General features: G+C 35.2%; 1 protein-coding gene across 12 annotated transcripts in view; it reads left to right on the top strand.

Annotated features, from left to right (window-relative positions):
- Window positions 1–12,130, top strand: part of RIMS2 (regulating synaptic membrane exocytosis 2) — a 513,935-nt gene that overhangs the window by 225,095 nt on the left and 276,710 nt on the right. For 11 of the 12 annotated variants that reach the window (XM_036264293.1, XM_036264304.1, XM_036264305.1 and 8 more), the window contains exon 1: window positions 11,245–11,503. The exons of the other annotated variant lie outside the window; for it this stretch is intronic. In XM_036264293.1, the coding sequence (XP_036120186.1) occupies window positions 11,418–11,503 (86 nt within the window). In that variant the 5' untranslated portion in view covers window positions 11,245–11,417. Of the gene's footprint in view, window positions 1–11,244; window positions 11,504–12,130 lie in introns of those variants that run through there. 12 annotated transcript variants of the gene reach the window in all.

A 12,130-nucleotide genomic window follows, 5' to 3' on the forward strand; every position in this document is an offset into this window, starting at 1 on the left:
ATATGCTTGAAAAATATTTTTTAATTTAACATTTATTCTGGATTCAGAAGAAAACTTGCTTTTTATACTATGTGGCCTTTACATTCCCAGTAAGCAGAAATATCCAACAATAATGCCTTTCATCTTTGAGCACTTACTGTGTTCCACACATTGTGTTAGGCACTGAACATGTGTTATCTCATTTAATTTTTATTACATTTCTTTCTTTTTTTTTTTATCCTCACCCGAAGGACATTTTTCCTTTTTTTTTTTGTTCAGATAGAGTGGGAGGGAGAGAAAGAGAGAGAAACATCGACGTGAAAGGGACACATCGAGTGGCTGCCACCCACACGACCTAAGCAGGGCCGGGGACAAACTGCAACCGATGTACGTGCCCTTAGTGGAAACCGAACCCGGGTCTCTCTGGACTGCAGGCCGACGCTCTAGCCGCTGAGCCAAAAGGGCCAGGGCTAATTTTTATTACATTTCTTATTTCCCTTAATAGATCAGGAAACTGAGGTTGTACAACTACTAATCAGAGAGCTAGGTTTAAAACTTACTCTGCCTGTATTTTGTTAAAATGGTAATCAGATTTTGATTCTTTATAAGCAGCTATGAATATAGTACGGTTCCACTGTGAAAGAAGACAAAAAAAAAGAGAATGTAAGTTATATAACATCCCATTCATTATCATTATTACTTAAGTATATAGTTTAAGCCTTTAACGGCAGGTACTTACTTTTTAAAACACTAAATCCATTATGGTTTACTTGTTAGTTTTCCCAGCTGTTTAATTGGCTCTGAGATGGAGTTTCCCTGTATTACGTACCTTTCATGTATGAGGAGTGTTCACATATAGCATAGTGTTAAGAGCATAAATTTTGGAACCCTAAGACCTAGTATTGATGTCCTCCAGATAGAGACAACTAGGAACACACCTTTAGTCAAACAAAGTTAGGTTTTATTTATTTAATTTTTTTTCAACAAGGGAGGTCACATACCTTGTGAAGTTGTGGAGTATCTTAGCAAGAAGAGCTTAAGGGAAGCTTGCTATAGTATTTGGGTAGGTATTAGTTAATGGGGGCGGGGGATTAAAAGAAGTGGGAATCTGTCGAGTTGAATACTGTTAGAAAGCAGGGGCAATTGGAGTATCTTCATAATTACCAGGAGGTGGGAGAAATGGAAGAGTGTTAGACTTGTTACTAGAGAAGAAGCAATAATCACTTTTGCAACTGGGGAGGAGAATGTTTGGACATTTTGGTTGCACAATTTCTTTGCTTTTATTTCTGTTTGGACTTGATGATGGAATGATATTGTTTTTGCCTTGTTCCATAATGGTCATAGAGTCCTGTCTGGTGTTGATGTTCTGTGAAACTGTTTACATTTATCATGGGCATACCAGATCCTAACTGATAACAAGGCCAGCTACAAGCTGATAGCTGTAAGGGCAGCTTTTTCTCTTAGTAGTTTTAAGTTCCTCTTCTATCATTTACCAGCAATGTAATTAAAGCAAGGTAAATAACTTTTGACCCAGATTATACATCTGAAAATGGGTATAATGATAATAATACCTTCTTTATAGGATTATTTTGAAAGATGAACGAGTGGATACATGTAATATGCCTAGAACAAACCTGGTACATAGTCAGTGCTCAGTTTAGCTAAGTGACAGTGATCACCACCACAATGATAATAATAATAACAACAATAAAACAGTTGTTCATAATACTCTTTAGTCACACACATGTATTCAAGCACTTTTATCCACTATAGAAATATAACCTACTAAGTAGACAAAGGTATACATATTGACTAGTCAGGATATCTTCTCTTTTGTTCAGTGATGGAGAAACACTGCCACATTCTTACTGTTCTGTGTCATTTGTGAAATATTAGACAAGAGAACATATATTTTTCTATAAACCTTTTCCTGTTCCTCTAGTTTAAATTTTATTCATCTACTCCTTCAAGAAAAAAAAAAAAAGTCAACTTTTCTTTTGCTCTTTTCCTTACCTCCTACATCTACTTTGTCAGAAATTTTCACAGATTTAACCTCCTAAATATATTTTGTTTCATTTCCTCCCACTGCCTTAGTTAAGGACTTCGTATTTTCTTACCAAAATTATTGGAGTAATCCAGTTCCTACCACTAGTTTAGGCAGCAGATTGTTGTATGAGTTAACTTTGCTAACATATATCCTGTATATGTCTAGCATGGTTAGCATGGTACATGAGCCCTTTTTAAATCTTGACCCAACTTTCATTTCTGGTCTCTCTGCCATTCCTGAGTTTGATCTTGATTTTCTTTTTCTACTTAATTGTTTTCTGTTTTTTACTTTGTGCTATTTAAAATTCTTTAAATAATTATGATATAAATAATTCTAATAAATGAAATAATGTAAGAGGGATTTTGCATAACATAAAAGTCTAGAAAAATGAAAAAATGAGAATAGTTTTTTTATGGTGGATACCTCAAAGTGTAGATTCAGTTATATAATCTAGTGCCATCTAGTGGTAACTACTTTCCATTTTCTCTATGTGTCTTGACTGGGGAACTTGAAATGCAGTTTGACACCCTCTTTCCCTGCCTGCTGTCATTACACTGACCACTGGATCTTTGAAAATCATACTTACCAAGGTTTTTTTTTAAACTCTAACATGTTCCAATTTTATAAATACACTTAAACTCTGTCACAACATTGCAACTCAAATAAAAGAATGTAGGATCTGGGGATAGAATGCCATATTCAAAGAATTGCAAAGATTTTTAGGTGTCAGTTAAGTGAAAACCTGCAGAGTTTTGTTTTCCTACTTTTATTTCTTTTGAAAAGTAACATTAACTCTATAGTTGCGAGTAATTAAGAAATAATCATTTTTTCCTCCCTTACTCTCTTCTTTGTTCTCAAACAGTGACTTAGCTCCTGCTTAATGTCAGGCTCTATATTAGGTATTCTTTGCACCAGTGAATTGAAGTATCTGGATGAAAAGTGATAGCTGTTTGGCTAATAATTGCATTCTTTCTAGGTTCTAGTTTAGCTGAGCAGTGGGGTTTAAGCAGTTGTGTGCTAGTAAATATTGAACAATCACCTTCCCAAATGCGCGGGGGCGGGGGAACCCTGATTTGTACCATTTGCAAATATTCATGATGTAAATGTTTCCAACATGGCCGGATTTTAAGCCATCAGTGTGACCTCTCTGAACACAGAGTTAGGAGGAGACAGGTGCTGACAGTAGCCTCTTGGCTCCAACGCACTGCTTAATAAGGAATTAGTAACCTGTGTTACTATTTGCTGCTTTCATTTGCAATCATTATCCCCTTGGCTTCTACTTTATTATGCAACATGCATGTATTTTCTATTTCTAGACCCTTGTAGCCTATGGTAGCCTTTTATTTATTTGTTTATTTTCTACAGAAACAGCATCCAGGTTATTCATGACTCTAGATGCCTTAGAATTCTTACAAATCTCTTTCTGGCCTCAGCATTGCATTTGGCTATATATAGTAATACATATGCAATTATGTAGCTCATTACCACAATGACTAAATAAAGAAGGAATTTATGGTTTTTCTCATGTAAAAACTAATCTGGAGATAGCTCAAGGACGATATAACTCCTCAAGGAAATCAATGAAGACAGATGCTTGTTTTTTTTCCCCCTTACTGTCCTGCTACCCATAGTGTGTGGCTTTCAAACTCATGGTTAAAAGAGAGCTGTTGAGTTATAGGCAGCAGGCCCACATTCCAGTAAAAAAGGAGTATGGGCAAGGTATGAAAAGAGTATGCCAGCTGGGTGTATCTCTTTACATTGGAAATACATAGCTTTTGTAGAGGCTGTACCTGGTAAACTTCTATCTAAGTCTCATTGGTCTGACCAATGTCACATGGCCACCCCAGCCACAACACAGCCTGGAAAATAAATTTTTTTAGGATAGATAGACTGTTGTTCTGAATAAAATTAGGATTCTACTTGTAAGAAAGAAAAGAGATTAGATGTTCAGTAGGCAACCAACAGTGTCTGCCACATTCTCTTTTGCATTTGGTCATGGTTCAATCCAATGAATTCTAAAAAGCTGTAATTTCTTATTACTATCCCATCAACTTACAGTTTAAACAAAGTGTTATTTTGTTTTTTAATCCTCACCTAAGGATATTTTTCTTTTTATTGTCAGATAGAGTGAGAGAATGGGAGAGAGAGAAACATCAGTGTGAGAGGGACACATTGACTGGTTGCCTCCCGCAGAACCCCAGCCAGGGCCGGGGACAAACTGCAGGTGAGGTATGAACCCTTGACCAGAACTGAACCCACGAGTCATTGGTCCGTGGACCAGTGCTCTAATCACTGAGCCAAACCAGCCAGGGCCAAATTGTTATTTTGAATGATAAATCATTAAGTCCTGTATTCACTAGAGCTGCTTTCAGTTAACACATTTCTAGACCTTGATGTTCTAGGATTTGGATAAGATATCCTCCTTCCTTACTCCTGTGTTTCCTTCCATGTGGAGAGAGCTGCACAGGAATAATATTCCTGGCTTCCCTGTACCCCTGTTTTATCCTAACCTTGGAGACAAGAAAGTGAGCATCAAGAACACTTTCTTTTTCTTTCCTCTTTCTCTTGGGAACAGGCTGCTCACAAAAAGCATGCATTCTCTCCTATTCTTACCTTAAGTTTTATAGAGATAGGCTACAAATAAAATAGTCTTAGATTAGTGTTATCTGTGCCTGGATAGGAGTGTTTGTATGATTGTGAGGCTTGGTATTAGGACTCTCACTTTTACATAGATAGAGGACAGTTCTCCAATTTCAGTTTTATCAGCGATAGAGGTAGTATTCCATGGGTCATCTATCTCTTTAGTCTATTTCCAAATTAGCTTAGAAGTTGGGTGGGGGATAGTTTCATGCAAATTACTTTTGAAAAGCAGCTTGATGACGTTATTGAGACACATTGTGTGTGATTTGTTTTTATCATTTTTTCTGGCCTTAAATGGAACAAGTCATAATTATTATCTGAAGTTTAATGTTAAACATGTAGTATTGTGATTTTTGATCTCAGAAAAGATTTTGATCTCATTAAATTACTGTTTGGTAGTGTGAAACTGGAAATACTTTAAAGAAACTGTGACTGCAGAATACATAAGGGTCCCAGAATACTTGCTTTTTTATTTGCATGGAAACAGAGTTCATAAACATCATGACAGCTGATGAGAAAGTTTCATACAGACTTTAGAGTCTGTATCACAGATATTCTGTGTTAGCCAAAATTTCAGGTGCAAGTAATAGAAAGCCCAAATGGAACTGGCTTAAAAAATAAGGAATTTATTGGTTTACCTGATTTAAAACTCCAGAGGTACATATTGTATCAGGCGAGGATTGATCTAGAATTTCATATAACATGGACCTAATTTCTTTCTATTTTTAATGGTCACGAAGTAGATATTTACTGCATTTTGGGAAGACTCCTCCAACTCATGACCCTAAATTGACTTCTAGTAGCTCTGAGAGTCAACTGAATCCTCAATCATAACCCAGGAAATCTGTGTCTCAGCACTTTCAAACAAATGTCCTTAGGATCACTGTGACCGGTCCAGCTTTGTGGTAGTTATTATGCAGGATGGCATTCAGTTCAATCCAAACCACAGAGCTGAGAATGGAGGAGATATTACTTCTCTTCCAAGATGGAAGGAAAATAGGTGATAGAGGGCCAATCAACAGATATTTATTACAGTTGTTCCCAGAGTACATTTTCTATTTTCTTTGTTTAGAAGACTTTAAGCAATCCAAAAATTCACCTACTTTTAGCTTGTTATTTAACACATTTTTAGAGAATAGGCAGAAATGAAAGGTTAAGCAAGTAAGTTCACAATGTGATATTTTCAATCAGTTACTTTTAAGACTGCTGAAGAAACTTTGCTATAAAAGTAGTAAAAAAGCATAATTATTGGGGGAATTTATATTAAAACACATGGCTACAGTCAAAAGAAAGTTCTAACTCCAGTGTCTAATCTGGGTGTCTCATCATCCTCATGGTCTCAGGCATGCCTCTTTTTTTTCTTTTTTAAATTTTTTTCTTTATTGATTTTAGAGAGAGGAAGTGAGAGGGAGAGAGATAGAAACATCGATGAGAGAGAACATTGACTGGACGCCTCCTGCATGCCCCCCACTGGGGATTCAGCCCATATCCTGGGCATGTGCCCTGTTTGGGAATTGAACTGGCGACCTCTAGGTGCATGGGTCAACGCTTAACCACTGAGCTGGGCCAGACATGCCTCTTTATTGGTATCCCTCTTTTAATGTGGTGTTTAAAATAGAACATCAAGTTTTAAATATTATCAAACCACACAAAAACACTTGGTGAAATGTAACAGCCTTCTTTAACAAAACTTAGCCCTACCAGTATCTTCTATCACATTACTTTTCTACTTATTTGGGGCCTTGATTCAGTAAGCATCACTTTTCTTTTTTTAAAGGAATGTGGGGGACAAGTTGGTAAGAGGCTAAGAGAGCTTTACTGAAGGGATAATTGCTTCAAGGAAAGAGCAGACTTATTAAAAAGAGATGCTTTATGGAAGTTTTACTCTCTGGGGTGCATTGCTATTTTCTTCACCTCAGTAAACCTTCCTTAAAATGTCTATCATGTTTCAATGTTTTTGTAATGTAGAAATAGGGTTTGGGTCAGACTTTCTGAGACTGGGAATGGAGTGAAAACAATGGTACCCCACGATATAACTGTATATATACTCTTTTTGAAGACAGCCACTTTGGAAGACAATCTACCAGAGTCTATTTTACAGTATAGTATTTTACAGGTCTTAAAGTATTAAAGAATCAAGAGTGTCTGTCTTGAAGAGAGTACACTGCAATCGGTGGGGCTGACTGATGCCTAATTGAGGGAATGCAATATTGGTGTAGGGAGCTTTGGAAGACCAACATGTCATGCTGGCATGCAGATGTTAGGTGCTGTTTTCTTTGCCTGAGAAAGAACATCTGGTTAACTGAAAGATAAATTGTGTTTCTTGAATTGATTTAATTGAGCCAGATAAGAATTGCAGATTATGTAGAAATAATTTGTCTGTTTTCTTCAGTTTTGTGTATCAAGATATATAACATGTTATGTGTTATTGGCACATACATACATAGAAGTTATACAGGAAAAATCTATTACCACAAATATTGGTGTAATGAAGATTTCAACATTTAAATGAAATATATTATGTTTGGGTTTTGTTTTGTTTTGTCATGGTAGTTGTTTCAAACAGTACTGTACTGATTTGTTACCATGGATTCTCTTCCAAGCGAAATCTTGTTTAGGAAGTGCTGTCTTTGTACCTGTCAATATCTAAAATAATTTGATTGAGCTGTGTTCTCAGGCAGGTTAGTGACAAGCTAATTGCCAGAGCTGCAGCTCTATTTTTCAAAGATTCTTTCTGTTCTGTTACTAAGAAACAACTTTTCTTTAACTCCTCATCTCTCTTTATCTCAGGCAATGTAGTTTTTTCTACATCTCTGAAAAACAACCACTTAAATTCCCAAGTCACTTGCACAAATTAACAAAATAGCCCCAAATAGATTCAGTAGTTGGGAGAGTGACGAGGTTGATATTTTCAAGATTCATGCATTGAAGGCATATCTTTTGCTTATTTACTTAAGAGTAGTATTTTGGGCCCTGGCCGGTTTGGCTCAGCGGTTGGAGTATCGTCCTGTGGACCAGAGAGTCCTGGGTTCAGTTCCCGCTAGGGGCACGTACCAAAAAAAAAAAAAAAAAAAAAAAAAAAGAGCAGTATTTTGGTTAATTTGTGAGTTTATTTTTCATGGTAACATGCAAATGAGGAAAATAAGTACTGTGACATTTTGGCTAATACTATTAAGTTTATATTGTAGTTGGTCTGTCTAATTGGGCAAATTAAATTTGTTTTTAATATAGTGTAGAATATGTCTTGTTTATGTAGCTTTATTTACCTATTCAATAAATATTTGTTGAGTATTTACTATGTGCATTTGGGAATCAAGTGATCAAACAGTGATTTCTGCCTGTAAAACTGATACATGAGGAAAAAGTAAACACAACAAATAAAATATATATTGTAATTAAAAGGTCATAAATGGTATGTAAAAGATAAAGAGACAAAACAGGTTAGGGATTGGGATTGGGAGTGCAGGAAGTAGAGATGGAGATTAAAATATTAAATATGGGTTCAGGGTAGGCTCTTTGAGAAAGTGAGATTTGAGTGAAGACTTGAAGAAGGTCTCCACTGATACCTGGAGGAACAGCATTCTGAGCAGAGGGAACTACCAGAGAAATGGTTCTAAAATGTGAGCATGCAGGGAAGCTAGCATGGCTGGATCTGAGTGAGCCAGGGGCGAACAGTAGCGAAGAAGGCCAGAGAGTAACAGGTGCCAGATACCAGGATGCTTTGTGAGCATAATGGGAGTTACTGAAGGGTTTCAAGCATATAAGTGATACAGTCTGTTTTATAGTCTTGCTGCTGTGTTGAGACTGAGCTGCAGGGTTATGGTAGAGTAGAAGCAGAGAGACCAGTCAGGAAGCATTTGTAGTAATTCACACAAAAGTGGTGATGACTTTACCAGGCTTTTACTAGAGGAGGTGGTGGGATGTGTTTGGGTACTGTATATAATCTGATGGTAAATCCAATAGAATTTTCTCATGGATTGGATGAGTAACTGGAGGGAAAGAACTGCTATTAACTGAGATGGAATATGCTGCTTCCTCTTAAACCCACTTAACTGTATTTCCCACGTTAAAAAAACAACAACGGTGCTTCATTTTTCCCAATAAGGCAGTAAACAATAGATTTTTAAAAAATTAAAATTAATTATATAATGTTTGGTTTGCAGATCAGCAGAACCTATTTTTTTTCCCTTTGGTATATACCTCTATATGTTTCTTTTTATGCAAAGAGGTTTCTCTTCTCTGAATAATGGGTTTTATCTCCTAACCAAAAATTGTTAAATTGTTTCTTTGAAATGAATAGAAAAAAGAGTAAATAATGGAAAAGGTGTATTAAACCAGTAATTGGATTTCAATAAAGGAACTGTAATATTAGAAGAATATAAAGGTGACAGGGGAGAATGGAATAAAAGAACTCTTTCTGGGGTTTTCACTGATGATTATGAAAGGGAGTTGTTGGTTAAACTTATTTATGCTTATTTTCCTCTTCTGTTTCTTTTATATTCTTTGCATAATTTTCAGTAAATCTTTTAGTTTTAATTGTAGGATTGTTTCTAAGGCTGCCATAAACTCAGGTAGAACACCTTAGAAGGGAAAAATAAAATCACTCCAGGTTTAAATTATCTTCTAGTATAGAATGATTCCTAGTCTTTCTATCTTTTTTTTGACATGGCAGTTGGGGGAGATATAGTGATGAGAGGTGAGCAGCACAATGGATTACTATGTGAGAGCATCTTTTGTGCACCATTTTCTAAAGATTTGAATACACAAGTTCTTTGTCTTTTAAATATAAATTGAAAATATTGGCATTAATATAATAAAATTAACTTATACTGGTATCTGATCCGTAGAATCTTTTTATTTTGTACTTCTGAAGAAGTCAATGGATACTAAAGATATAATTTTCTCATGAAAAAATTTTAAACCCCAAATTAGGTCTTAATAAATTTGAATCCATGAGAAGTAATTACCCAGAGATTAAAAAATAATGAAGAGTTAAAAATGGAGGAAATGGTCCACAAAGGACGATTTAATCCTCAAAGCGTAGGCAGGAGGAAATTTGAGACCTAGAAAGATCAGTGGAGAGTAAAGGGAAAGCAGTAGTGGTATTAAAAAAATACAAATGATAGGTCTGTGTGGAAAGATAAGAGGAGCTAGCAGCAAAGTTAATGGTGGAGGAGATGACTGGCAGCGGAGTGTGCATTGCAGTTGGGAGAACACTGCCAGGAGAATGCACTGAGGTGGTAGAAATGAATGGAAGGGAAAGTAAAGTTTTGCCATCATAGTATCAGCTGTAATGTTGCTTCTGAAATCTTCTTGACTTACCAGCTTGGAAGAATCAAAATATTCTGAGGACATTTTTTTTTTTTTTCATTTTGTTATGAACTGTGGGGTGTAAATGGTTGAATTTTATTATTGGTTAACATTCCTATGAAAATTAATTGTCTTGAATTTTTATTGCATTTCTGCTTGAAGAATCTACAAGTCATTTTTAAGAACCTCAGAGGGGAGAAAGGCCTTTATTTGTTTCCACACCCGCGACAATCTCTCCAAGATCTATACTTAATTGTAGGAAAAAATTCTGTATGAATACTGTACACATAGTTGAATGGTGCTGCCACATTTCCCTGAACCCTTATTTAAACGTGAGATTTGGGAGACCAGAAAACAGTGCAGTTGCATCTCTCCCTACTCTTCAAACACTAGCCTTTTCTTGGTTTGATTTAAGTTTATTTGGAATCACTTAAATATAAATTTCAGAAATGTAATAGTAACGTCTAGATAATTGGCTTTTGGGAGAAAGGCATTTTTGGGGTGTTATCGTCTCTTCTATTTTTAATTTTTTTGAATAACTGAATAGAGGCATGGAGAGGTTAAGTGATAAAGTAAGCAAAACTTAATTTAAACTCAGTGTCTAACCAACTTTTTAGTTCATGGAACACATTTTTAAAATAAAATTTCTACAAAACTGCTATTTCCTGTCTCATAACCCATTTAGGGACGCATTCTCATAAATAATTGAAAAGAAATTATAGAATAGACCTGCTAAACCATCACCATCTTTCATTATCACTATACCTTTCATGGTGAAAGCAGTGCATTAGACTTATCAATAACAAGCACATTGAATTTTGTTATTTTAAAAATATTGTAATTTGCCCAGCTGGTGTGGCTCAGTAGTTGAGCATCGACCCATGCATCAAGAGGTTGCCTATTCGATTCCAATCAGGGCACTTGCCCAGGTTGTGAGCCAGATCCCCAATGGGAACATGTAGGAGGCAGCCAGTCGATGTTCTCTCTCATCGATGTTTCTGTCTTTCTCTTCTCTCTAAAATCAATGAAGAAAAAAATTTTTAAAAAATATTGTAATTTATGTAGGAGAACATGGCTTACAAATTTCAGAATCTATCTGTTTTAAGTATAGCAGCCAGAAATGCTTTGGATGTAGAATGCCGTTGGTGTTCAGTATTGTGAGGCACTAATCAGCTAAAGTAACATAATCCTCCTTTCAGGGTACATTCTTACTTGACCTGGAGCTATATACAGCCACATAGTAACAGCATTAAAGAAGAACCTTTTTCTTAACAGGCCCATTCCTGGAGGATTTAATGACTCTCTTCATGAATGAATATTGTTTTATGTGTAACTTTTTAGTAACTGCCTTTTAAAATGAAATGATTGTAAATAAGCAGAGATATTCAAATCATCTGATTAAGGATGGCTGCTATGATTTTGCTAGAGCTAGAAGGATTAAATGAAAGCACTGCCTGGCACTGTGTTAACGTATTTTTGTCAATGTGATGCTTCGTGCTCGACAGATGTGCAGTGGTTGAGCAAAAGGTAAAACTATAATAATGTGTTAAATATTGTGATATGTAATAAAAGATAAATCTATTTTATGGTTTTTAATGAATATAAATGGTTTGACTTGTTAAAAGCTTTTTGTAAGAATTATAGGAATGGAATCTATATTTCATCTTTTACAGGATCATGTACTTCTTTTAAATCCTTGATTTAATGTATCTTAACAGCTTCAAATTTTACCATATGATTGCAATATTATGTTTAAACTGTATGGTTAGCATATGTAATTGAATTAATGAAGTATCATTTGAGTGTATTTAGCAATATCCATGCGGGGTTAAGATGGTTTTCTTTTCAGAATATTGATTCTTTAAATGTCATTTCTGTTTTTTATTTATAAAATGACAATTATATAATGATCTCTGTAATAAAGATGATAGTAAGAGATGTTCATATACATAGCACTTAACTGTAATAAGAAATTTTGAATGAACAGAAATTATTAATTTTTAATTCTTCACTCTTTTAGTGTCTGTGATTTTTAAAAACTACATAGATCTTAAGAGTTAAAATATATGGATATTAAAACTTAAGTTTTCATCTAATCATTCACTGTCCTTATAAATGTTTTTACATGTTTACTGGATTATATTTACAGAAACT

This window comes from Molossus molossus, unplaced genomic scaffold (genome assembly GCF_014108415.1).
Source record: "Molossus molossus isolate mMolMol1 unplaced genomic scaffold, mMolMol1.p scaffold_m16_p_16, whole genome shotgun sequence".
In the NCBI taxonomy this organism is placed as follows: Eukaryota; Metazoa; Chordata; class Mammalia; order Chiroptera; family Molossidae; genus Molossus; species Molossus molossus.